The 25,241-nt window shown below is 56.2% G+C and overlaps 1 protein-coding gene across 2 annotated transcripts in view; it reads right to left on the bottom strand.

Moving 5' to 3' along the window:
* Positions 1–16,571, bottom strand: part of RAP1GAP (RAP1 GTPase activating protein) — a 50,485-nt gene extending 33,914 nt beyond the window's left edge. Inside the window, exons 1-2 of one of the 2 annotated variants that reach the window (XM_073794651.1) lie at positions 16,492–16,571; positions 14,348–14,383 (exon numbers count right to left, since the gene is read on the bottom strand). In XM_073794651.1, the coding sequence (XP_073650752.1) occupies positions 14,348–14,383; positions 16,492–16,535 (80 nt within the window). In that variant the 5' untranslated portion in view covers positions 16,536–16,571. The remainder of the gene's footprint in view (positions 1–14,347; positions 14,384–16,491) is intronic. The other variant, XM_033841756.2, reaches the window with a different exon arrangement.
* Positions 16,572–25,241: the final 8,670 nt, after the last annotated feature.

Here is a 25,241-nt window from a genome sequence, read left to right as displayed (position 1 = left end):
GAACATAAGGCTGAGAAGGATTTGTCGGGGGCTAGCCCAGGACCGGGGCCTAAGGGGTCCAGGCCAGCCCAGCACTGGTCACCAGAGCTCAGGGTCCCTTGAATCTCCCTGGTCTTCATGAGATCAACCGGTTCTACCAAACTGGTGATTCACGTTGGGGCCGGGGGATGGGGAAAGGGCACAGACCTCAAAGTGAGAAGGGGTCCCGCCCCGAGGGTCACTCCTGTGAACCTTCAGTCCCCTGAGAGAGGGCCCTCTGGATGGGCTTGGGAGGCTGCCCGTGCCCCCCAGCCGCGGGGTCAGGTCTGAGGGGACTCTAATCTCCTGAAACCAGGGCTACAGGCCACCCTGGAACTGCCCCCTCCCCCCGGGGGCCACAGAAGCCCATTGTCTCCGGAGCTCAACCATCCGGCACCGCTTGCCCCTGGCCTTGCCAAGGTGCCAGGGAAGGTGGCCAGGGGCAGCCGGTGAGCAAGTTTCTGAAGCTAGGCCTGGGCCCCCTCTGGGGGCCCATGGGGAGGGGCGGCGAGAGTAGGGGCGTCGGGGACACAGGCATGGCTGCTCCTGGCTCTCCTTTCCCCAGGCACCTTTGACCTCAGCCAGGACTCAAGAGGGAGTATTGAGGGCACAGGAGACAAGGGGGCGGTGGGGGGGGGCGAGCCAAGCGCTGTGGTGTCCTGTAATCCTCACAACAGCTCTGACTGAGGCTGCTGTCATCCTCACACCATTTCAGAGATAAGGAAGCAGAGGCTCAGCTAGGTTGCAAGATGGGCCGGGGTCTCGCAGCCGCCCAGCTGCAGAGCTGGCAGGGCCCCCCTGGGGGCGGGAGGAGAGGATCTCAGGCACCAGGCAGGGCAGAGGGGAGCAGGAAGGGGGCTCGGGGCACCGCACCCTCACCCTGAGCTGGCTGAGCGCCGAGACAACCGGATCCCAGAGCTGCGCCAGGCAGCGGCCTCCTGAGCAAACAACAGGTTGGCAGCCCCGAGAGGAGGTCATGGGACTGGCCCCCACCCGGGGCACAGCACCTGGGAGCCGGGCCTCCCATCTGCCAGCTGCCCGCCAGTGCCTCCCCTGCCCAGGTGGCCCAAGGCCTGCAGCAGCCTAAGCCTGGGGACTGACCCCTCCCTGCACCGGGGGCAGGAGGGAGGAGTGACGCTGAGGTGACCGAGCCTCGGGGCCTTCCTGCTCCCTAATGACAACATCCGCTTATCCCGCCTGGCACTTTACAGTTTACACACTTCCTTTGCTCTAGACCCTCCCTACAGCCTCACAAGGAACCGAAGGCAGGTAACGTTCGTTACCTCCATTCTACACAGAAGGAAAGTGAAGCTGGGACAGAGCTGATGACTCGCCCATGGTATCACACCCGAAGCCCAAACCCAGCGGCTGTAGCCCTTGCCCACGTGGGCACAGGACAACTTACCAGTGGACCGGCACAGGCCACCGCCCTTAGCACCCAGGGAAAGGGTGGCCGGAGCTCGTGCGCAGGGGCCTTCCCAGCACCCATCGGCTGCTCAGTCTTAGCGCCACCCACGCCCCGCCTCCCTCCTTAACCTTCCCGTTCTTTCCCAGCCTCTGTCGCCCAGGGGGTCTCCCTTGCTGAACTCCATGCATTCCTTCGCTCACTCACTCCATCACCCACCCACTCCCCCATGTGCCCTTCATTCCTGTGCTTAGTCACTCATTCAGGACACACGTCCTGACGCCCGCTCTGGGCCAGACAATGGTGCTGGGCGTTGGCATCAGAGCCAGGCCTCACCCACCTCAAAGCAAAGCCCAGTGACACTGCCCGGACTGTTCTCTAGCTGTGCCTGCTGCTCTGTGGCCTCACTGCTCAGATGCTAAACCCTGCAGTGCTGAGGCCTTGTTAAATCCATCCGTCTTCCTCCTAGCCAGTGGGTTTGCTCCCTCGTGGGTTCCAGGCCACTGGTGAGCAGAAGCTGAGAATACCGTAGGTGTTGTTCAATAAATTACAAGCTCCTGCCGGAGAGACAGCATAACATCAGAGGTGTGGGCCCTGGAGCCAGACTGCCTGGGTTTATATCCTAGCTCTGCCACTTAACAGCTGTGGGACTTGGGCAAGTTACTTAACCTCTCTGAGCCTCAGTTTCCTCATCTATAATTTGGGGGTAACAACTGTGTCTGCCTCCAAGGGTTGTCGTGAGGATTAAATGAGTTCATACATGTAAAGTATGTAAATATTAACCATGAGCATTTCCTGGCCTTCCCTTCTCTCTTCCTTTTTTCCTTCCTCTGTAGGCTGCTGAGGACTGAGGCAGGTCTCCTGGGTGAAAGTCGTGAGAAGGTAGACCAGAGTCCAACATGAGAAATAATGTGATGAATAGAGCCGTGTAAGGTACTGAGCTCCCCGTCAAGCAAAGGCAGGAAGGGATGAAGGGGGAGATGCCAAAGTATGGGAACAGGGAGAATAATGGGAGCATGGGGGTTCACTAGATGACCTGCCAGGCACCTCCCACATGTGGAATCGATTCCTCTTGACTCCAGGGTCTGTGGTCAAAGGCAGAGGCAGTGGATAAATTCCCATTCTTTCGAGGAGATGGACTTTCCTGGGTCTCCCGTGACACATGGATTGCTGCTACTTCTCTGCCGGTTTGCTTGCCACACCCATTAAGGATGAAAATGTGCACACTCTTTGGCCCAGCAACTCCACTTCTAGGCATTTATCCCCCAGAAATACTTACAAAAAAGCACAAAAATATATGAACAGAGGACATTCACTGCAGCAGGGTTTGCCATAGCTGAAACCTGGAAGCTGGTTAAATACACAAGGCATGTGCAAACCAGGGAAGACCATGCAGTGGTGACAAAGGAGGTTTCTAGTCCTGACGGAAAAGGGAATTTGAGGTATACTGTTAAGTGAAAAAAAACAGGCTGCCCCCCAAAAAATCTCACTTGTAAAAATTTTAAATTACATGTAAAAGTTCACATGGGTTATCTCTGGGCAACAGGACCACTAGGAACTTCTGCCTTCTACAGGATATATTTCTCTGTATTGTTTGGATTTTTACAACGAGCACTGATTATTTTTGTCATTAGAAAAAAAAAAAAAGAAAGATTAAAACAACTGAGTCCTTTGAGTCAGCTGAGTACCTGACTCCTTTACCTTCCTCAATCATCTTAAGAAAGAGATACTCTTCACTCCGTATTCCAAGGAGAAGCTGACACAGAGGGAGGTTAAACAACATGGCCAAGGTCCCCCAGCAGCAGTGAGAGAGCTGGGCTGTAACCCTCGTTCTGGCTGACTCTGAAGCCCATGCTCTTTCTCCTACACAAGGCACTCTGCTCTGAGGGGCAGGGAGGAGAGAAGGCAGGAGAGAAGCAATCCAGGCTGCTGGGCTCGGGGCTATACCCTGGGACCTCAGCTGTCAGGTCCTGGGAGCCAGGCCAGCCACGGTCAGCCTGTGCGGAGACAGGGCTGTCTGCCTCATTTGCAAATGCAAATAAATGAAGCCTCTGCTCCTGGTGTCAGGTCCCAGCCCCGAGCTGCCCCAGGCTAGCAGGCTGGCAGGTGCCCAGCCCCACCCCTGGAACCACCCCCCCAAGGCCTCAAGGTCGCCAGGCAGATGGGCTTGCACTGGGGCTCTAAATAACTTTCCAAGTTGATCAACGTGTTTCTGGAAGAAACTGGCGTTTTAAGTTCCTTGCCGCCTTCTCAGTGAAAGCCTGGAGAGGAGAGGAACACAGATGCGTGCTCCTGAGTCTGGCTGGACCAATGGACAGATCTAGAAGCCAGATGGACTTGAGTTCAAATCCTGACTTGGCCAAGCTCTAGCTGTGTGGCCTGGGGAGAGTCACTTCACCTCTCTGAGCCTCAGTTTCCTCAGCTGTAAAATGGTGTTGATAATTCCTCCACGCAGGGCTGCTGGGAGAATTCAGTGAGATAACGCGTATGAAAGTACTGCCCAAGCTAGGAGCCACCTTCCATGTGCAGGGGAGGGTTATGATCCTGCACGCTGTGGGGGTGGTTGGGAGGGGGCACGTGCACATCTGTGCAAATGTGGAGTGTGCAAAGGGCTGGATCAGAGGGCGCTGCTCCACAAAATCAGCAAGCAGCTGGGGCGAGTGTCTGACACTTTTGCTGGGAGCCGGCACGGGGTTTTCTGCAGTGCTGCCTGCTGGTGCGACAGGGTGTGTGCAACTCCGTGGGTGAGGATGTAGGTGGGAGGCCTGGCAGGAACGTGAAGTGTGGGTGGGAGAAAACACGCTCGTGTCTGGGGCGTGCGTGGGTTTGTAGGCGAGCATGTTTGTGTCTATCACGTCATCCACCTGCCTAAAAGCCCCCCCGTGGCTTCCCGCCACGTGCAGGATGGAGATTCGACTGCCTCACGTGGCCCACGAGGCCCTGAGCGTGTCCCACCTCCCAGCCTTTGCACACACCGTACCCTCCACCTGTTCCACCCTCCCCCGTCATCCCCCATCACACCTACATGCTACACTCTTTTTTTTTTATAAGCAGATATTCATTTTTAATTTTTATTTATTTATTTATCTTTGGCTGTGTTGGGTCCTCGTTTCTGTGCGAGGGCTTTCTCTAGTTGCGGCAAGCGGGGGCCACTCTTCATCACGATGCGCGGGCCTCTCACTATCGCGGCTGCGGAGCACAGGCTCCAGACGCGCAGGCTCAGTAGTTGTGGCTCACGGGCCTAGTTGCTCCGCGGCATGTGGGATCCTCCCAGACCAGGGCTCAAACCCGTGTACCCTGCATCGGCAGGCAGACTCTCAACCACTGTGCCACCAGGGAAGCCCCATGCTACACTCTTATACAGTCTTTCTGGAGCCCCCTCCTCAGACTGGGTCAGGTTGCCCCTACCCTGACCAGCTTTCCCAGAAGCCTGTCCCGGGTTTGCACTTGTCACAGTGTGATTATCAGATCACGGGGCTTCTGCAGTGTGGACCCGACCTGTTTGGGGGCCTGGCACACAGTCGCTGCCCGATTATGATATGCTACACGAGTGAATGTGTATACAGCTGTATGCTCGTGACGAAGCTGCCTGGACAAGAGTCAAGTCTAGGAGTGTGCACAGGGAAAATGTGCGTGTGTATAGGGGGCATCTCAAAGAACCTCTGGCCCGTGGGTGGGCCAGATCTGGGAAACGCCGGAGCACGCTATGACTGGTACTCAGGCCCAGGTTGGCTGCAGAGAGAGAGAAAGCCAGCCAAGGTTCCTTTGCTCCCCTCCCCCAAACTCCTCCTGAAATAGGCCCCGGGTCTCTGCACCAGACCCCAGAATACTTCTGGGCAGGGGGATCAGCCAGGTGGTCGCCAGGCTGGCCTCCTGCCTGTGCCCTGCAGTCGGCCCCACCCCTGCAGTCGGCCCCACCCCTGCGGGCTCAGAGGCTCCGCCTTCTGCCACACGCCCCATCTCACGGGAGGCCCAACCCAAGCCTGGTCTTGCATGCCTGCCCACAGTGCCCACCCCCCTCCCCCAGGCCTGCCTCGTGAGCAGCAGTTCTTCTGAGAGAGGATGGGCCTCCAACACCCCTGCCTACTCAGCCACCTTCCACATGCTGTCAGGAGATGATCTGGAATGTTCCAGATTTGGGGAAGGGAAGGAATCTTGTTCCCGCCCCAAGGCCTTTACACATACTCCGCCCTCTGCTTGGATCACACTTCCCACAGTCAGTTCCTTCCCATTCAGGCCTTGAGAGGCCCTCCCCGATACCCTTAGCAAAAGGTATCCCCTCCCCAGCCACCCTGTCACGCACTACCCACTACCCATGTGAATTCACCTTATTTGCCCATTAGCTCGTTTTGCATCTGTCTCCTGCATTGGAAGGTGACCTGTATGAGGCTACACACCAGGCACCTCAGGTTCGCCGCTGTATCCCCAATTCTTAGACGACACGTGGCAGGGACTTGATAAGTATTTGTTGAATGAACAAATGGCTAACGAGGGACTTCCCTGGTGGCGCAGTAGTTAAGAATCTGCCTGCCAAGGCAGGGGACAAGGGTTCGAGCCCTGGTCTGGGAAGATCCCACATGCCGTGGAGCAACTAGGCCCATGCGCCACAACTACTGAGCCTGCGCTCTAGAGCCTGCGAGCCACAACTACTGAGCCTGCATGTCACAACTACTGAAGCCTGCGTGCCTAGAGCCCGTGCTCCGCAACAAGAGAAGCCACCGCAACGAGAGGCCTGCGCACCACAACGAAGAGTAGCCCCCGCTCACCGCAACTAGAGAAAGCCTGCGGGCAGCAACAAAGACCCAATGTAGCCAAAAATAAATAAATAAAATAAACAAATTTATTTGCAAAAAAACAACAAGCAAATGGCTAACGAATCCTTGAAAGGATCCTGTGAGGTGAATATTGTCCCTGTTTATAGGTGTGGAAACTGAGGTTCAGAGAGGTTAAGTCTCTAGCCCAGGGTCACACAGCAATCAGTCAGACCAGGTCAAGATTAGGGACTATCAGACTCCACTAGAACCCCAGCACGACAGTGTTTTGTAGCTAACCTTCCCATTTTATAGATAGGAAAATGAGCCTCAGAGAGTGAGAGTGCTGTTTCTGCAGGTTACCGGGGCTTCCCATGGTCTGAAAGAGCTGCACTGTTAGGCTGCGCTGGCCCTTTAAAAGCACCTCCTCACTCCTCTCACCCTGAGGTGGTGACAACTAATAACCCCGCTGCACAAAGGAAGAAACCATGGCTCAGCCAGGGAGGTACTGCCCAAGGTCACCCAGCCAGGACTCAGTGCAGACCTGGCTGGCTGCAAAGCCAGCATTCTCAGGGCCAGTGTCAAGGTCAGTGCCCATGGCTGGGAGCATGCTCAAGTGTGGGCAGGTCTTGCCTCCCGGCAGGCAGTGAACTTCCAGAGGGCAGAGTCCACACACTGAGCGATTCTGCCCCCACTGCAAGGACCAGCTTGTAAGGATGACACGGCAGGGACCACGATCGCTGGCATCACTTTGGTTTTGGACCTTGGCATACATTTCTCACTTAATCCCCACAACAATCTTCAGGGTAGGTGCTTTTATGGTCTTCAATTTATAAGACCCAGAGAAGTTATCCTCCATTGTACACAGCCCCAGACTGACAGCACAGAGCAGGGCAGCCCTTACAGTGGGGAGTGCCCATCTTACAGTGGGTGACAGGCAGCCCCGGCAGGCCTCTGCCCCATCGTGGCTTGGGGGTTCAGACCCTCTAGGGCACCCACAGGAAGTCCCAGTGGGGCTAACAGGGACATGAGCTGGTGGCTGCCTCTCCCACTGTCTGTTGCCAGGTCCAGTTCCGTCCTGTGCCCAGCAAGTGCCACCAAATGCTTTTCTCCTCCATGTTGCTGACCTGCCACCTCCTCTTCTTGGAACACTCTCTTGGCACTGGCCCTCTCTCCCACACCACACACGCACAGACACTCTGCCACTTGGCCCATTTCAACTTGTTTTGTGAGTTTCAGCTTCTGGGTCACCTCCTCCAGGAAGCCTCCCCTGATTCCCAGGTAGGGGAGAGGAGTCCTTCTCTGAGCTCTCAGAACTCCCCACATCTGCCCCATCAACACGTATCACCCCCCCCCCCTTAGAACGCTCTCTTTCCTTATTCTCCCCCCTGCCCTTGAACTCCACGAGGGGAGTGGCCTTGTCTGTCATCTCCATTGCCATGTCCCCAGTGTCCAGCATGGGGTTTGGTTGGCCCTTGGAGGGCATTCCCACATTAAATATTTGTTGAATTAATTTGCTAAATGAAGGAATGACTGTCTTGGGAGAGACCCTGAGCAGAGGAAAGTCTTTATGGGATTTAGGGATATCAGAAAGGTCCCCTCCTTAATCACTTCTCAAATAAGCCACCTCCACAGGGCCTAAAATTCTAGCACTAAAATTTTAATGAGTCTCTCTTTGGTTTAATGTGTCTTTTCTCTCAAAATGCAAATGCTCAGGGAGAGGGAAAACATCCACTGAGTGCACACAATGAACTTATTTCATTCTTAGCCCCCCGTGGGGTACGGAGCCTGGTTCTTATTGTCATGAGCAATCTGAGGTTCAGAGAGGCAAAAGTAGCTTGGGCAAGGCCACACAGCAAGTAAGAAAAGCTGAAGTTGGTATCTGGACTCAGATCTGCCTGAAAACAGAACCCCCATCTTTCTTTGCACCTCCCAAACAAAGGGACCTAAGCCTGAGCGTTGCTGGGATGTAGAGGCAAGCAGGGCCAACCAGACTGGGAAACTTAGAGCTGCAAGTGCCCTCCAGGACCATCTCTGCCTCCCTTTTTCTTGACCACACCTCGCAGCAAGCAGGATCTTAGTTCCCTGACTAGGGATCGAACCCATGCTCCCTGAAGTGGAAGCGCGGAGTCTTAACCACTGGACTGCCAAGGAAGTCCCCCATCTCTGCCTCTTGATTGTGCCGAAGGTGGGCATGGGGAAACTGCCCGAAGACGGGGATTCACTTCCCAAGGTCACACAGAAACATAGCGGCAGACCCAGGACCAAAACCCATCTGAAGGAGACTTTCTCTTATCTCCGTAAGTTAGGGAGGCCTCTTTCCTGGAAGAGGGGGCCTCTCTGGTCTGGAGTCTCTCCTAGGCGTCCCCCCTGCCCAAGAAGTGGGCTTCCCCAGGAGTGGGCATTGTCTGGCCCTAGGAAGGCAGAGAGGCACAACTAAGGGGGCTTCGAGGCCTGCACAAACTGAGCTAAATAGAGGATGTAAAGGAGGGTGGGCTAGGATGAGTGACTGTTTAGACAAGAAAGAGTGGACCTGGGGGTACAAAATCCCCATCCTTGTCTCACTAAAGGGCCACTGTCAGGGATGGGACACCCAGAAGGTGCATCTAGCTCAGGCAGCTGGTTTGAAGTAAGGAAGAATTTTGAAATCCATCTGAGTTGCTCAGGAATGGAATGGGATACTTCAAGGGTAGTGAGCCCCCCATCACTAGGAGTGAGCGACAAAGGCTAGTCAAGGAGCTGCCAAGGTCATGATGGTCTCAGCCAGGGACGATGAGCTTCAGGAGGGCTACAAAGCCACTGAAAATAAAGGTACGAGTTCCTCAGGGGCCCCCCACAGTCTTCTTCCAATATTCAAAGGGTTGTGAACCAAGGGAGGGTTCCTTGTTTAGTGGGAGGCCATAGGAGGGTGCCTCAAACATTTCTTCCATCTCCAAAGATTCTAGGAGGCCCAAATTTTCTGATTCTAAGATTTCACAAAGCCAAGAGTCTGAGACTCAGTGGTTCTGCATGTCAGTCACTGATGTTGTAGCCAGACTCCTACCCTGCCTGCGAGACTCTCAGTCTGGCCCCTCCCCCTTTCTAAATCCACCCCTGGCTTCACTCTCCCACATCTCTTCAGCCACACCAGCCTCCTTCCTGTTCTGAGGACACACCAAACTCACTCCTGCCTCAGGGCCTTTGCATCTGCTGCTTTCTCAAGTGGCTCTTCTCATTCTCCAGATTTTGGTTCAAATGCCACCTCCTCGGAAAAGCCTTCCATGACTCCACCCATCACCCCACAGCTTCACAGTACAGGGTGATGCACAAGCTGGAGCCCAGCTGCTTGTGTGCAAATCTCAGCCTGGCCAAGAGACCTTGAATAAGTTACTTGGCTTCTCTATGCCTCAGTTTCCTCAGCCCTAAACCAGGAGTAATGACAGTACCTGCCTCATGGGGTTGTGAGGATTAAATTCATCAATATATGGAAAGGGCTTTGGAACACGGCATGCTGGCTAAGCTCCAAGTAAGGATCAGCTCTTGCTAGCATGTACTCTTGCTTTAAAATTCAGCACAACCATCAGTTTGTCTTTTGCTATTTGGGGGGGGCGTCTATTTATAGACTGTCTCCCCTACTCCCTGTTTTACACATGAGGAAACTGAGGTTCAAAGAGGTGAAGAACTGACCAAATCAACCTCTCTGAAGATAGGGACTGTGCCTGTCTCATTCTCCACCGAATCTGCAGTCCCTAGAACTGTGTCCGGCTTACAGTAGGTGTTCGGTAGTTCCTTATAGCTGAATGAATGATGAATAAATGACCAAGACTACCGTCACTCCGAGGTGCTGTGCAGCCAGGAGCCTGTGCACCTAAGACTCTATAGCAGCCTGCCTCTGCCCACCCTAGTCCCAAACGACTCTCAGCTCAATCAAGGTCCCAGCCTCTCTCAGAAGTAGCTGCTGAGACAGGCAGACTAATGAGCTGGGCACCAGCATCCACGCTCCTGTCCCCCGTGGAACCCCCTCACCCAGGCTGGGCTGGGGGAATGAGGCAGGAGCTGCCCTGGCGTTCGCCCTGGGGGATCCCTGCTCAGAGGTGTGGTGGCAGGTGTGGGCTCAAGAAGTGGTAGCTAGCTCCCCTGTCCTGTGCTCTGCCAGCTGCCCACCGGGGTCCTGCCCACCAGATGCATAATAGAAAAGGAGGCCCAGCAGGCTGTGCCCGCCTGGCATTTCAGAACCACTAATGAGGCCAGCCTCATGCTTCCTGCAGCCGCACACAGGCTCCCTCCGCCGCCCAGGGCCTCCGGCTCAGTGATTACAGAAAGGAACCACCTGACAGGGGCTGCCCACCCAAGACCCCCAGTCGGCACAGGCAGCCTCCAGGAGAGCTGGAGCTAAAGGTACAGGCTCAGGCTGACCCTGCTGCCAGTCTTGTTCACCACTCACGGACTGTGTTCCCCTGGGCCAGCCAGGTCCCCTCTCTGAGCCTCAGTTTCCTCATTTGTAAAATGGGAGACAGATAGTAATAGTCTCTACTTTGTAAAGCTGGTATGAGGATGGAATGAAATAATTTAAATGAAGTTCTCAGCCCAGGGCCTGAGACCGGGGAAATGTTTCATATATGGGAGCAACTGGTACCATTACTATCACGGGGAAATATCTCAGAGAGGCCCTCCCGGTGGGACACAGGGGGCTGGGCAGTGCCCTCTGCTTTGGAGGTGTTCCAGGATTATCTCACTCTCCTCGTCCTCCTCTCTCACCGCGTAACCAGGATTTTTCTCATTCCTGTGGCTTCCTTGTCTCTGGCCAAGGACCCTTCCCTGGCAGGAGGAAAAGCTGGATTCAAATCCAGCCTTCGCCAGCTGTGCAACTTTGGGCCAGAGTCTTCAACGTTCTCAGTCTTGGTTTTGGCCTCTATAAAGGGGACACTAAGGCCAACTTTCAGGACTGTCATCATGACTTAATGAGGTCACCACAGTAAAATGCCCAGCAGGCACTGGCACTGAGCCCTTGCCAGGTCCTGCTCCTCCTCCCAGGGTCCCAGCTTTAAGGTCAAAGCTGAACCTCCTCTTCCCAGGGTATTTCCAGAACCCACCTTCCCTGCACAACTCCACCTAGCCATTCCCCCACTCTGACACTGTTCCACCTCCCTCCTCCCCCCACCATTTGAATCCACCGTAATGTCCATTAGGGCTGCGGAACCAGAGTCACCCACTATCCCACTGGCTCCTAATCCCCCCACTGGGCCTCATTCCTTGGCATTTGCACGCTTGTTCTGTGTTCCTTCACTGTAGATAATCTGCTGATGTGAGGCAGGGGGTAGGGGAATCCAGCCATGATCACATCTGGCCTCTACCAGGCCTCACTGCTCCCTTGATCCAAGCCCCTACCTCTTAATCCCTTTTAAAAATACACGGTGAGGGCTTCCCAGGTGGCGCAGTGGTTGAGAGTCCACCTGCCGATGCAGGGGACACGGGTTCATGCCCCGGTCCGGGAAGATCCCACATGCCGCGGAGCGGCTGGGCCCGTGAGCCATGGCCGCTGAGCCTGAGCGTCCGGAGCCTGTGCTCCGCAATGGGAGAGGCCACAGCAGTGAGAGGCCCGCGTACCGCAAAAAAAAAAAAAATACGTGGTGAAAACCACACCCCCTCTCAGTCTACCTGACAAGGTTTCACCTCTTCCACCCTCTGGACACATTCAATTCAATCCCACAAACATTCATTAAGCATTTACCGGGTTTGGGCAGCTGGGCAAGACTGTGTGGAGGATGGAGAGATGAGAAGAGTACAACCCAGCTCTTATGGGACTCATGCTGGAAAGTGGGCCTAAGTCAAAAGTAACTCAAGCAACCTCTGCTTTCAAGGACCTCAGACCCTGCCTCACACCACACTCTTGTGTGGATTCATTCAACTCAACTGAGGTCAACTCGCTGAAAGATCCAATTCATTAAATACCATTGAGCACCAAATGGGGCTCAGAGAGGGGAAGTGAGCTGCCCAAGGTCACACCACTAGTGTGTGACAGAGGCAGATTCAAATCAATGTCTGTCAGACTCCAAAGGCCATGGCCTTCCCACTGCACTAGGAGTAAGCTCTACTGTGTGCTCTACAAGCATGGTAAGCAGCAGAAACGGCATTCAAGGAGAAAAAGAGGAGGTGTGGGGATCAGGAAAGCAAACACTCAACAAATGGTGATAAAGATGGGCTGCAGGTGTGGCGAGGGCTTGTGGAAATGGGAGGGGAGGGCAGGTCGAGGGGAGGGGACAAGGCGAGCAAAAGCCTGGAGGTGGTGCTCATGGGGACCATATTCCCATTGATCGGAAATGCAGGGCATGGAGAAGTGAGTCCCAGCCTGGAAGGTGAGGTGGAGACAGGCCTTGAATGCCAGAAGCTCATAACTGATAGTCAAAGTGACCACCCACTTACAGGGCACTACCTAGATGCCAGGCACAGGCTGGGGGCTAAGCAATTGGCTTGGGGATGAGGGAAGAGAGGGCCTAGGGGCTAGCACCAAGGACAGCAGCTCCAGCAAGGAGGGCATGGGGCAAGGCATTGTGGGTGATGGGCAAGTCCTGGTCATCCCAGAACCTTATTTTGTAAATGTGTCAACTGAGGCCCAGAGAGGGGAAGGGACTTGCCCAAAGTCGCACAGTGGTTAGTTACTATTAGTCCTAGACCCTCGTCTCTTTGACTCTTCATTCAAGGCTCCCTAGAGTGGGCTTTCTGAGTCACTCCTCCATCCTTCTGAGTCCTCCTCCATCTTCAAGTCTTCCCTCAGGTGCATCTGTCAGATCTGCCCGGTGGCCTGGAGGCCCTGGGACGGAGTGAGTGAGACTCTGGGTTCTGCACAGAGCCTGGAAGATCAAGATTCAAATCCTAGCTCTGCCACTGACTAGCTGTGTGAACCTGGGCAAGTCACTTACCCCTTCCATGCACCATTCTTCTCATCTGTAGTTAAGGCTAATAGTCCCTGACTCAGTGATGTGGGAAAGATCACGTGAGATGATGCAATTCAAGCACCTAACAGTACCCAGTGCACAGCAGGTTCTTGACAAATGGCAGTTGTTGGGATACTATTATTGAACTCCTTGAAAGAAAAGGCACTTTTCTCGCCTCCATCTGTATCTCTCCTCGCCCTACCCCTGCGCTGGGCTTGGCATATGGCCTTGCACATGGTAGAGACTCAAACTGGCTTTGCACGTAGCAGAGGCACAGCAGCAGGAGACAAAACCCAGAGAGGGAGAGTAACTGGCTCCAGGTGGCACAGAGAGCATCAGAGGAAAATAAAAGGGCAGGCCCTGGAGCTCAGCCTGGGCACCCCGTTGGCCTCCCGCCCCAGGTGTGGCTTCCTAGGGAGCTCTTGGCAGCAGGTAAGGCAATGGTGCCAGATACGAGTCATCCAGCAGCTGGGGGGCACTGCAGGGCCTGGGGACCCCAGGAAGCCCTCAGCAGGGGCAGAAAGCAGAAGCCAGAGCAGTTGGGGGCTCTCCTGCTGGAGTTAAAGTGGCAGCAGGAGCAGCCAGCCGGACCCAAGTGATGCCGGTGCCAGGGAAGCCGGGAGGCACCCGCCTGCTGGGGCATCGGGCTGGGGGGTGTGAATCCCGAGGTGAGGCTGCACCTCCACCCACTGCTCACAGTGTTGGGGAAGCTGCAGACACTTCCTCCTCCAGAGAGAGGCAGCCTCAGACACAGGAAATGGGCTGGAGGAGGGCGTCCTGAAGGCTATGTATGGAGTGGAAGTAGAGGGTTTGGGGGTCAGTGGCCAGGAGACACCATGAGATGGGAAAGAATAGAGAAAAGGAAGGAAACCTTTCACTGGGGGGCTACAATATGCCAGGCCGTGTTTTGCTTTTTTTGGGGGGGTACAGCTTTCGCTCTGTTAAATAGGCATTTTAGTCCCCATTTCACAGATTAGAGCACTGAAGTTCACAGAGGTGAGTGAATTGCTGAAGGTCACACAGGCAATGGCAGAGCTGAGATTTAACCTGATTTGCCTGACTCCAAGGCAGAGCTCTAGAAAGAACTGTGGTGATGGGACAGAGCTGGTAAGAGGGTCTGCCCACTCCAAGGCCTGCAGAGGATGGGTGGAGGGTTGGTGGGGTCTGGCCTGGCATTACAGGGGGCAGTAATGGTTTGGGAGCGTCTCTAAAGTTCGGCCAAGCAGCCCAGCCCCTCCCGAGAGCCCCTCAGTACTCACCACGCACTCCGGTGAGGGGTGAAGGACTTGTCCACCCTGAAACACAGCAAGAGGGACAGCAGGTGAGGGGGGCAGACCCTCTTACCAGGCCTCGCCCAGCACATCAGGCCAATCCTAACTCACCACCGCCCTTGCAGAGGGGCCTAGAGGGGGTATTGTTTCTAAGGTGCCTGACGCACTGTCACCATCCCCCACAGGCTGCAGGGGCCCTAATGTCAGTTTAGGGACATGTGAAGTTGTGGGGTGAAGAAGAAAGGAAGAGAGACAGGATTGGGGACAGGGGAGCAGGGGCCCAGGACCAGGCTATGGGGTGGCAGCAGGGGTGGGGTTCAGCATGGGATGTCCTGGAACAGGTGGGGTGGGACAGTGACTACAGCAGTTTGGGATCAGAGCAAGGATGTAGGGGTGTGGCTGGAGCCAACCTAGAGTGTTTCCAGACGGGACTGAAGGGTGTGGGTGTTTGTAAAGGTGGGCAGGAAGAACACCCCCCTCTACTTCCCCAGTGGCCTGCCTCGATCCCGGAGCTGGAGCTCACTCACATCCACCCAGGGGACAAACGCCTGGGAATCTGGGCGCAGGAGACCCATGGGGGGCTTCCTCTCCTTACCCACCCCCAACCCAGAGCAGAACCAGAGGAAGACCTCAAGCCCCCAGAGCTCAGGGGCCACCCGCTGGCCTCGTCTCCCCCACTCTCTCCAGGTCCGGCATTAGAGAGGGTGTATAGGCAGCGCCCCCTCCCAGAGGCTCCCCCCATTGCCCTCTGAGGGCACCTTGAGATAGGGGAGGGCTCCAGCCTCCAGCCCAGCTGGGGGCCGAGGGGCTCAGCAGCTGTTGGGACAACAAACAACTCCTGCCTCCTGGTCAGAGGCCAGAGGAGAACCGGAAAGGGGCCCCAAACCAGACTCCGCCAGCTAAGGAGACATCTTCTGGGGAGGCAGGGCTGGGGTCTCCCAGGGATCAGCTAATGCGGACTCTGCAGATGGGGAAAGTGAGGCCAGAGAGGCCAGGACTCGCCCAAGGTCACACAACAGAATGCAGCCCCACTGCCTGGCTGCCTCTCGGTGTCAGCTGACCGGGAGGCTCAGGGCTCAACCCAGGACCATCACCTGATGGCTAGCAGGACCCCAGGCAGGGAGGGCAGCCCTCTTGTCTCCCACCCCACCCAGCCCCTCTGCGGGGTCCCCTTGGAGGTTGGGTGTCCAGAGAGGGGAGTACCTTGGACACAATCCCCTCAGATCAAAGAGCACATATTCTGCAGTGTTACAGTGTGAGCCCCAAATGCTCTGCACCCAAAAGGTGGGTCCCGTGGGTCCCTCTGACCACAGGGAGGCAGGGCCTGGTGAAGGTTATGCCACTACTTGGCCAGCCAGGGAAGGGGTTCTGGCCAGTCCGTCTACCCAGTCTTCCTTCCAATTTACCAAACCTCTGCCGAAGGCAAGGATCCTCCCAGCCCACCTCTGCACTCCTCTGGGGTGGGCACTTGGGGTCAGGAGGAACAGTGACCCCAAGATGGACCAGACACCACTCTGACTCCCCCCGCCTCCACAGGTCTCCAGGTCCAGGCAGCCAGCAGCCCTGGGTGGAGGGGGTTCCTGAGAGCCAGGCAGCCTGAGATAGGGGCAGCGAGGTACCCAGGGGTGGAGGTGGGCGGGGGCCTCCTAATGGCTTCTAGGTTCCCTTCCTCCAAAGCCTCACTGCTGGGGCCCAGCAGCTTCAGAGCCCAAGTCAGGGCCCCTGCAGGGCCTCCCCTTGACCTGCCTTTTCCCACCCCCACGACCTATACGTGCACCCAGGAGTGCACACACACAGGCCCACCTGCCGGTCCACACACAGTCATACACATAAACACTGTCACACACTTAGACACAAACACAGAAATGCCCGCGGCCACTCGCGTCCCCACGCGTGCACAGGGGCACCCAATCGGAACACACACACACACACACACACACACACACACGCACACGCAGACTTCCCAATCCTACGAGTTACGTACTGACATCAAACCGCTCACCTCACACCTAAGCACAAATTCACAACTACAGAAACCAAGGCAGACACCCGCGGGCGCGCGCGTCCCCCGCCCCCCGCCCTTCCCCGCGCACCCCCGCGCGCGCACGAGCGCCCCCGCCCGGCGCACCTACCCTCCGTAGGCCCCGAAGGTGAAGCTGCGCTTCCGGCCGCTCATGGTGCTGCCACCGCCCGCGCCACCCGTCCGGCCCGCGCCGAGCCGGAGCCGCCTCCCCGCGCCCGGGTCACCTTGGCAACCCGGGCCGCCCCGCCCCCGGCCACAAGCCCCGGGATTGTCCGCGCCCCCGCGGGCTGCGGTCCAGCTGTCGGCAGCCGCGCGCAGAAAGGGCCGCTTGTTCGCGCCGCCCTCGGGCCGGGGGCAGGGGATTTGCTGGACTTTCCGAGCTGGGACCTCGGGGCGGGGAGGCGGGAGGGCCGGGCGGTAGCGGGGGTCGGGGAGAGGTTAGGACAGGCCAACCCTCCACCCCCAGACCAGGGCGTACCGGGCTGCAGACCCTCTTCTGGAGGCGACACCCTCTTCCATCCCCCCTAGAGCCTTCCGGTTCTGTCGGCGGATTTGTCCCCCTGTCATCACGAAGGGGAAGCTCATAGTGAGCCGGGTCCAGAATTTGGAATCCAGGGTCAAAATGGTCTGCATTGTACCTCGAATTTCTCATCTGTAAAATAGGACGAATCCCGCGGGGCCCTTGTGGTGAGTTAATGTGTGTGGAGCGCTCTGCCCAGGCCTGACACAGTAAATGCTAAATAAGTGTCAGCTAGGAGAGTCCCGCACTGTGGGTCGAAGCTCTGCTCTTGAAAGAGTGAAGGAAGGAATTGCCCACTCTCATCCCCCACTCCCAGGAGCCCTTCTTTGCCCAGGTGAAGAGGAAGAGGGGGAATGGAGATGCCCCAACCTCTTCTTGAAAATCATCCATCCTGGGTTCCTCAGCAACCTTCCCTTCGGAGGGAAACTGGGCTCGAAGTTCTAGAGCCGTGCACACATTCACTCAACAAACACTCTGAGGCCCTCCTCTGCACCCAACTCACCCAGAACTCACAGTCTCTCCTGACCCAAGTAAAGGTGTGTCAGGAGACAGGGGACACTGCCCCTGTCCCCAGGACTCACCCACCCCTCCCAGAACACCCACTCTGCCCCCACCCCCTGCACCCAGGGAGGCCTTCATAGAAACCTGAGGTTTTCTATGGGGTTTTCTGTTTAGAGGGACTGCAGGGAACAGATGCAGTGGGGGGACGAGGGAGAAGGGACACCCAAGGGCACAACGATAGGGTGGCAGGGATTCTTCAGAAGCCTCTCAGGAGCTGTTCCGCCTGGGCCCTGAGCCAGGGCTCAGTGAGCTCCATCTTCCCCTGGGAAATGGCTGGTCTGGGTACCGGCCTCCACAGTTTGCCTCACCCAGGTGGGGGATGGGGGGCACAGCAGGCTCCTAATTTCAGATGTGAAGAAACTGAGACCTTGGCTCACAGCAAATATTCCTGTCTTGGTGGATTTCCACCCCCCGCCAGCCCCTCTCTCTGCCCCACCCTGGACCCCTTCTCCTCTCCACACATGCTGGTGGGTGGAGGAGCCCTCAAGAGCCCCTTGCGGAGTTCAGAGCCTGGGCAGGGCCAGCATGATTTTCGCAGCCCTAGAACCACTCCCTTGGTTTGGTTCTCAGAGGAGGGTCTGGCTCTCTCTTGGCAGGGTGCTCTGGAGCCAGGGCTGGGCTCCTTCTGCTCCGGGCCGGGTGGCAGATTCCGGGGCAGTGTGGGAAGCCCACTCCTCACAGGGCAGTCTGGTAGGGCTCCCGAGGGGCAAACCCTAGGAGCACTGAGATTGGCCCAAAGAGGGAGAAAGTCTTTCCTTCCTAAGTGGTAGCAGCAGCAGGGGCACCCAGAGAGCTGGGGTGGAGGCAAGGACCGAGAACTGGGCCTGGGTCATAAGGGGTGTGCAGTGTCAGGGCTGCGACCCAGGACTCCAGCCCCATCCAGGGTGGTGCACCCACCTGGACATTTCCCTCAGCCTCGCCGCTCTCTTTTCAGTGGGAATGATTCCTGAGTGGGCTCTGCATGTCCACTTGGCAGGGTGGCCAAGAGGCCTCGGATGTGCCAAGTTTCCCAGCCGGCCCTGGCCCCCGGGAGGCCCTGCTGGTGCTGGGACAGTGGGCCCTTGAGAGGGGCCATGGGGGCTGCAGGGTTCCCACCGAAGACAAAGAGCCCAGTGTGGGCTCCGGACTCTTGGGCTCTGACCAGCTGCAGCTGCCTCACTGGCAAGAGCTGGGGGTGGGGTGGGGGTGGGTGTGGGTGTCACAGTCCCTCAGCCAGCGACGCTCAGGACACTCCCAGGCCAGCTCCCGGTCCCGCCAGCAAGAGCAGAATTTAAATGCACCTTCTGAACCTGCAAAACCACTTCTGAGAATTTACCCTCTACGTCACCACAGGTGAGTCTCAAGATAAATGGCCAAGGACAAGAGACAGGAAGGCAAGTGCTTATATCCTCATTCTTGTGAACCCTCTCAGGGTTCAAATCCCAGCTCTCCCACTTGTCGGCTGTGTGACCTTAGGCAAGTCACTTAACCTTTCTGTGCCTCAATTTCTTCATCTGCAAAATAGGGTTGATGATGAATATAAAAGTACCTACTTCAAAGGGTTTTGCCAAGGATTAACTAATTTAATACTTACAAAGCATTGAGAATAGTATTTGAATCGCATGAGTTTGTTAAATAAAACACTCGCTGCAGTATCATTTGTATTAGGCCGAACTACATGAACTCACCATTTTTTTTTTTGAGTTAGCAAAGATTTATTAGTAAGAGTTCCAAAACAAACTAACAGCCATCCAGATAAATAGATCAAAGTTCAAGTGCACCATGCGGTATAGGCAGCTGTTGGAAAGAAGGGGGCAGCTCTATGTGTGGCCACATGAAACAACCTCCAAGACAGACACACAGACACACACAGAGGTGGGGCAGTAAGGGCGGAGGTGCCAGGCCAGGCTCTGACATTTCCTCGCTGTATCGTATTTAACAGTCCCCAGACGTCCAGCCTCCACTGGCCGCTGTGACAGGGAGCTCAACACTGTCCAGGCAGCACAGAACCGGTGCTTTGCCGACTGGCACTGGGAAGCCACTACCGTCTTTGGGGTGGGACAGAGCTCCCTTCTTCCTTTCCCTGCAGCCTCTCCCCTAGAAACCAGAGCCAGGCTGCCCTCCAGGGTCCAGGCCCTCCCTCTAGGAGGAAGCCTCCCTTCTAGCCCTCCTAGATTTGCACCAGAGTTGCTCAAACAGGTGCCAGACTGTGCGAAGGAGGAGGGAAGGATGCAGGGGTGGAGGGTTGCAGAGCTCCCTTTCCAAGTTCACCCTGGGTTGAACTCTGGGAGTTCCACCCACCTGCCTCCAGCTCCCACTTCCCAACCCTCAGCATGGAAATGTAAGGGCACAGGGAGGGGCAGGCTCCTGGGAAGATCTCAGGTCTGGGCTCCAGATGGGACTGGTGGGGTCAATTCTTGCTAGGGTCCCCAGCAACCTCCCCTGTTCTCCCTCCCCCCTGTCATTCCCAACCACGATATCTGCTGGGGGCATCCTGGGCAGGAGGCAGGGCAATCCCAGGCTTCCTGCCTGGCCAGGCAGCCTCCTGTGTTAACCAGTTTTCCTCTATGGGCCTCAGCTTGCTCATCTGTTAAAACACCCACTTTTACTTTGCTGGGTTAGAGACTGAATCATGGAAAAATGAGAATTTATAGGTTCGAAGCATCATTGCCCTTAGCTCATGACCTTTCTAGCCAAGCCACACCCACCCAATCCCAAGATGCTGCAAACCCTGAGCTCCTGGAAAAGGAGTCTCCTGGAGGGTCCCTAGGCCCTGGGAAAGGAGGGAGGAGTGGGTGTGGCTTGGCTCACACCGTCTCCCCAAGTGGCTGCCCAGTGAAGTTAATGAACCAGCCATCCTGACTCTGAGACTGCCATCCCATTCAATGAGTTCCTGAGACCTCTGCCTATTCAGAAACCTACTGTGTGTCTGACACTCTTCAGGAACTAGGGGTAGAGGATGAACAAGACAGTCTGTAGTGGACCTGTGTGCGCACCTGCACAGAAACTTCACCAGGTCACACGTGCACTTGTCCTTGTACTGTGCACAGATACATCTAACTAATGCCTACAGCGATCATATCAAGGTCAAATGCATGCAGACGTGCTCACATGAACACCAGCCCCACACTTACAAACCCACATGCACACACGCATGCTAAGGTCAAATCAAACTCACACCCACAGGTCCCAAATCGGTGAGCGCTCACCTACTGACTGTGGCTGGGTTTGTACACACATGTGAATACACACCAATGACAACAGATTCATACACAGAAATCACAGGCCCACACAGATCACATTATGTTCACACAAAATATACACACAGACACACGTGCACACACACATCACACACACACACAGCGCTCAGCCAACTATTGGGAAGAAATAAAGGTAGGGCTCTAGTGGTGTGCAACTGCTACATCCCCAAGGAGAAGCGAAGCCAAGACCCTCTCACACATTATAGGCTGGAATCCAGCCAGCCTCCCTCTCCTGCCCCCCTGCTAAGGGCATGGCACTCCCTGCCCATTTTCAGAAGCAGGTAAGTTGAACTGGAAGGGAGACTAGTTACGCCCAGAGCTCCACCCGGGGCAGCTGGGCGGACTGAGCCCTGTAGCGGGGAGACAGGAGATCTGGGTTGCGGCTCCCAGCTCAGCTGGTCACTCATTGTGTTTTCCTAGCACAATCTCTTCCTGCTTTGGGCCTCTACTGGTCCAACTGTAAGATGGGGGATGGGATGCCCCGACAGTTCCTTAAGGTGCCACGCTCCCACTCAGCCAGTCAGGGATGCTGTGAACCCCTCTTCACCCAGCCAAGGCCCCCACCTTGGCAATGGTTCTCAACGGGGACGGCTCTGCCCCCTGAAGGGCATTAGGGAAATACGCGAGGGTGGTTTTGGTCCTCTGCAGTTACTGGGGGTCACCGCTGTCACTCAGTGGGTGGAGGCCAGGAAAGCTATGCCAGGGAGAATCCCACCCAAGGAGACCTGCTGTGCATCAAATATCCCCCCAGATATTCACGTGGGGGAAAGGCCTGTTTATCCCATCCTACAACTTAACTCTGGCTTACATATTTTTTAGTATGGCTTGATACAGACTGAGTCTTCAAAAGATTCTGAACTAGAAGTCAGGTACCACGATAAGATTTTTCCACCCTTAAATCTAAATTGTTTTAATATACAAACAGGGGCAAGCATTTGGTTACTTCACTAGGTCCTGTGGTGTGATCGTGCCAGACTATTTATCTGTGGAAGTGAGGGCTTTTTCTCCTCTTAGGGCGGTGTGTCGTTTGGTTTTTTAAATTGTGTGTGTGGGTAGGCTTATTATCCGGGAATACCACTACATGAGAATAAAGAACGCTCTTTAAACATGTGTTCTGAAGTGGGCCTGAGGAGTCCGCCGCGGTCCCGGGTGCCCTCAGCTGGTCACTACGGGAACTGCAGGGCTAGGGCCGGGCGGGCTCCAGGACCAGGGACAGCGCCCCGGGCGTCTCTTCTGGGGAGGGCTGGGACCCGAGGGCACCCCGAGGAAGCGCCCTGCATTCCCGGCCGTGCTCCGGTTACCCCCGCCCCCCGCACTCCTCACTCCCCCACCTTGAGCGAAGGAGGCCTCCCGAACGTGCCTTTTCCCTAATCCCCGGCGCGAACTGCAGCGCCGCTCCCGGCCCACAATGACACACCTGCGCGCTACAATGGTGGCACCTGTACCGCCGCCCACCGTGTTCCCGCCGTCCCCTCTCCCCCGGGAACCGATCCCTCGGTGTGCAGACCATGGAGGTGCACCTACGTGCCCTGGGACCTCGCTGATCTCCACAACAGCCCCCTGAGGCAGATTACACAAGAGCTGTGTGTCAGCCGTGATGGATGGAGAAACTGAGGTTTGCAAATAGTGCAGATCCAGCTCTCCTGCCGCCCCCTCAAGACCTCATCCTCCATCACACACGCACCCCAGCTCAGTAAGAGCAGCTACGAGTCCCCGGGGCCCTGTACCAAGCGCTCTCGTTGGTTCAGTCCTCCTGACCACCCTGTAAACTACGTGCTATTATCATCCCTGTTCACAGACCAGGAAACAGAGGCCTTTTGAGAGACTAAGTGGCTTGCCCAAGGGCCAGGGAAGACCCCCTCAGGTAACTCAGCTCTGAGTCACTCTCAGGGACACTCCTGCAAGAAGAAAGCCCTTCAAACAGCACACGCTGCCCTGCCCTGACAACCCTGGAAGCCTGAGAGCCTCTGCCTCAAGACTTGGGTGCTATCTCCCCGTCCTCATAAGCTTTAGTCTCGCAAAGCACTTCCCCAAGGCACACAGTAGGTGCTCAACGAATATTTGCTGCTCGGCTGAAGCCTGCCTTCCAGGAACCAGGCTTCTAAATGCACAAACACACAGCCTGGGCACAGAGCCTGGACACAGAGCAGGGCAGTGTGAGTCAGGGGTAAGGGCACAGGCCTCAGAGCTGGAGAGAGCTGGGTTCCAGCCCAGTCCTGAGCTGTGGGGCTCTAAGCCTCAGTTCCCACATCTGGAAAATGGAGGTATACCAGCTCTTGGCTCACAAGGTGATGGTGAGCGTCAAACAAGGTGATGCACACAGAGAGAGGACTGAGCACGGTGCCTTGGGCCCACGAAGAGCTTGCAAGGTCGTGGCTGCTGTTGCTATTGTCCGTACCGTCTTCCTGGTGGTGTACCAAATCCAGAAGCCCCTGCTGAGTCATGCCCACATTTCTCACAAGGGCCAATCAGGCGACAGCAGACACCGTGGGCAGGAGGAAGGGCAGAGAAAGAGGTTGCAAACACACAGTCTGTGGCCAGACTGGGGACAGAAGTGGGGAGGGCACCCATCCTTGGCGGGGTCAGAGAGTCTAGGAGTGTTTGGAGGCGCCCTACCTCACTGTCTAATCTCTGACCCTCAACCCCTGGCCTCTGACTCCAGATCAGCTCCCTGGTCTCCTCAGCACAGAAGGCGCTCCAGAAATGTCAGTGAATGAACGTATGATGTCCTAGGTTGGCTATGAGCAAAAAGAAGGATAGAATAAATTTTATTCCTATCATAATACATACAGGGGTTGACATCAGCATGGGTTCGGAGTAAGGTGGACCTGTGTTTGAATTCTCACCTCTGTCACTTCCTGGTTTATGACTTTGGGCCATTTTCATAACCTCTCAAAGCCTCAGTTTCTTCATCTGTATAAGGGGATGGTAATGAGAACAATAGTACTTACCTTAGAGGGTTGTTCTTAGGATCCAGTGTCAAGTGCTCAGCCCCGGCACACAGGAGGTGCCCAATAGGTGGGGGCTGTCCTTAGTACTGTTACCGGACTTGTGCCAGCAGTCATACACTGCGTCAGGAGACCCAGGTCCTAGGCCCAGCTCTGCCACTGGCTCCGTGAGATTGCGGGCAGGTCCCTACCCCTCTGGCACCCGGTTTCCTTCTCTGTAAAATGAGGGCTCTCCAAGGTGCCTTCTCAGTCTGATTTGGGGGGCAGCCTGGGTCCCATGGGCATGGCAGGTGGAGAGGCCCCTAGGAAACAGCTCTGCCCCAGTCTACACTCGGCAGGGAGGGGGTGGTGTATTCCCACGACAGGGGAGGAAGGCAGGCATCACTGGGAGTCCCGGAGCTTCACCTGACACCTGCCTCGTGCCCACACAGACGTCTCAGAAGCAGCGCCCCCTAGAGACGCCCCCAACACCGTCCCTAAGGCAGGGTGCAGTCCTGGAGCCACGCCACGTGGGCTCTAAGTCTCAGGGGACACGGGATGGTGCAGTGGGCTCAGGCGAAGCAAGATCCGGGTTTGGAGTCCAGCTTGTGCCCCGAGGCCCATCCCTTCACCTCTCTGAACCTCAGTTTCCTCAGCCTCAAAGTGAGGAGAACAACAACGGCAAAGCGAGTCCTGCCGGCCCTGAGGGTTCTGGCGCACGTCGGAGGCAACCCAGATGTGAAAGCCCTTTGTGAATCGCTGCCATGGGCTGTAATCATCATAATTATTATCTATAAAATGAGGGGGTTGGACCAGCTGATCTCCATGGGCTCCTCTCCAGATCTGATGCTGAGGATTTCATGAGCTGGGAGTTCATGCAGCCAGAGGGGGCCAGGAGAATCCAGGGGGGTCTGTGGGATTGTACGTCCCTGGGAACCTCTGCAAACAAATCTCCCCATTCTCTCCTCTTCCCCCAACTCAGTCCGGGGTGCTGAGCCCCACAGACTGACTGACGGGCCATGGGGAAGGGAAAAGGGAGGGAGGGGGAGCTGGGAGGTTCAGGGCCAGGTCCTGCAGGTGTGAGGCAGCCCTAGGGTTTGAGCCCCAGCCCCACCCCTGCCCAGAACTAGGCCCCCCCTCCCCCTCCCCACTCATTCTGCATGCAGTACACCAAAGTGGTTAAAAATGGAGTCAGACAGCCCTTAATTCAAATCTCAGCTCCAGCCACACACCAGCTGGGTGACCTTGGGCAGACTGCTTACCCTCTCTGAGCCTCAGTGGGCCTAATGACAGTTGTTCTGAGGATTAAATAAGACAGATCCATGAAAAGTGCTTAGCGCAGGGCCCAGCATACTGTAAGTACTCAGTTAACGCCCCCCACCTGCACCCTATCACTCAGCCTCCATTCTGCTTCTCCCCTGCCAGGAACGCTCCTGCATTGCTAAGCCAGCCAGCCAGCTCCCACCCTGGCTAACACAGGGCAGACCCCAGTGGTGCAGCTGGGAGCAAGGGCAGGGGACAGGTCCCAGGTTTCTCTGCCCCTCAGAGGACCACGGAGGGCCACACCTCTCCAGCTAGGGCGGTCTGGGGCCCTGCCCGGTGACTGGGACAG

The sequence above is a fragment of the Tursiops truncatus genome, chromosome 1, assembly GCF_011762595.2.
Source record: "Tursiops truncatus isolate mTurTru1 chromosome 1, mTurTru1.mat.Y, whole genome shotgun sequence".
NCBI classification, from domain to species: Eukaryota; Metazoa; Chordata; class Mammalia; order Artiodactyla; family Delphinidae; genus Tursiops; species Tursiops truncatus.
Note: the sequence above shows the minus strand (reverse complement) of the source record. Positions and strands in the feature narration are given on the sequence as shown.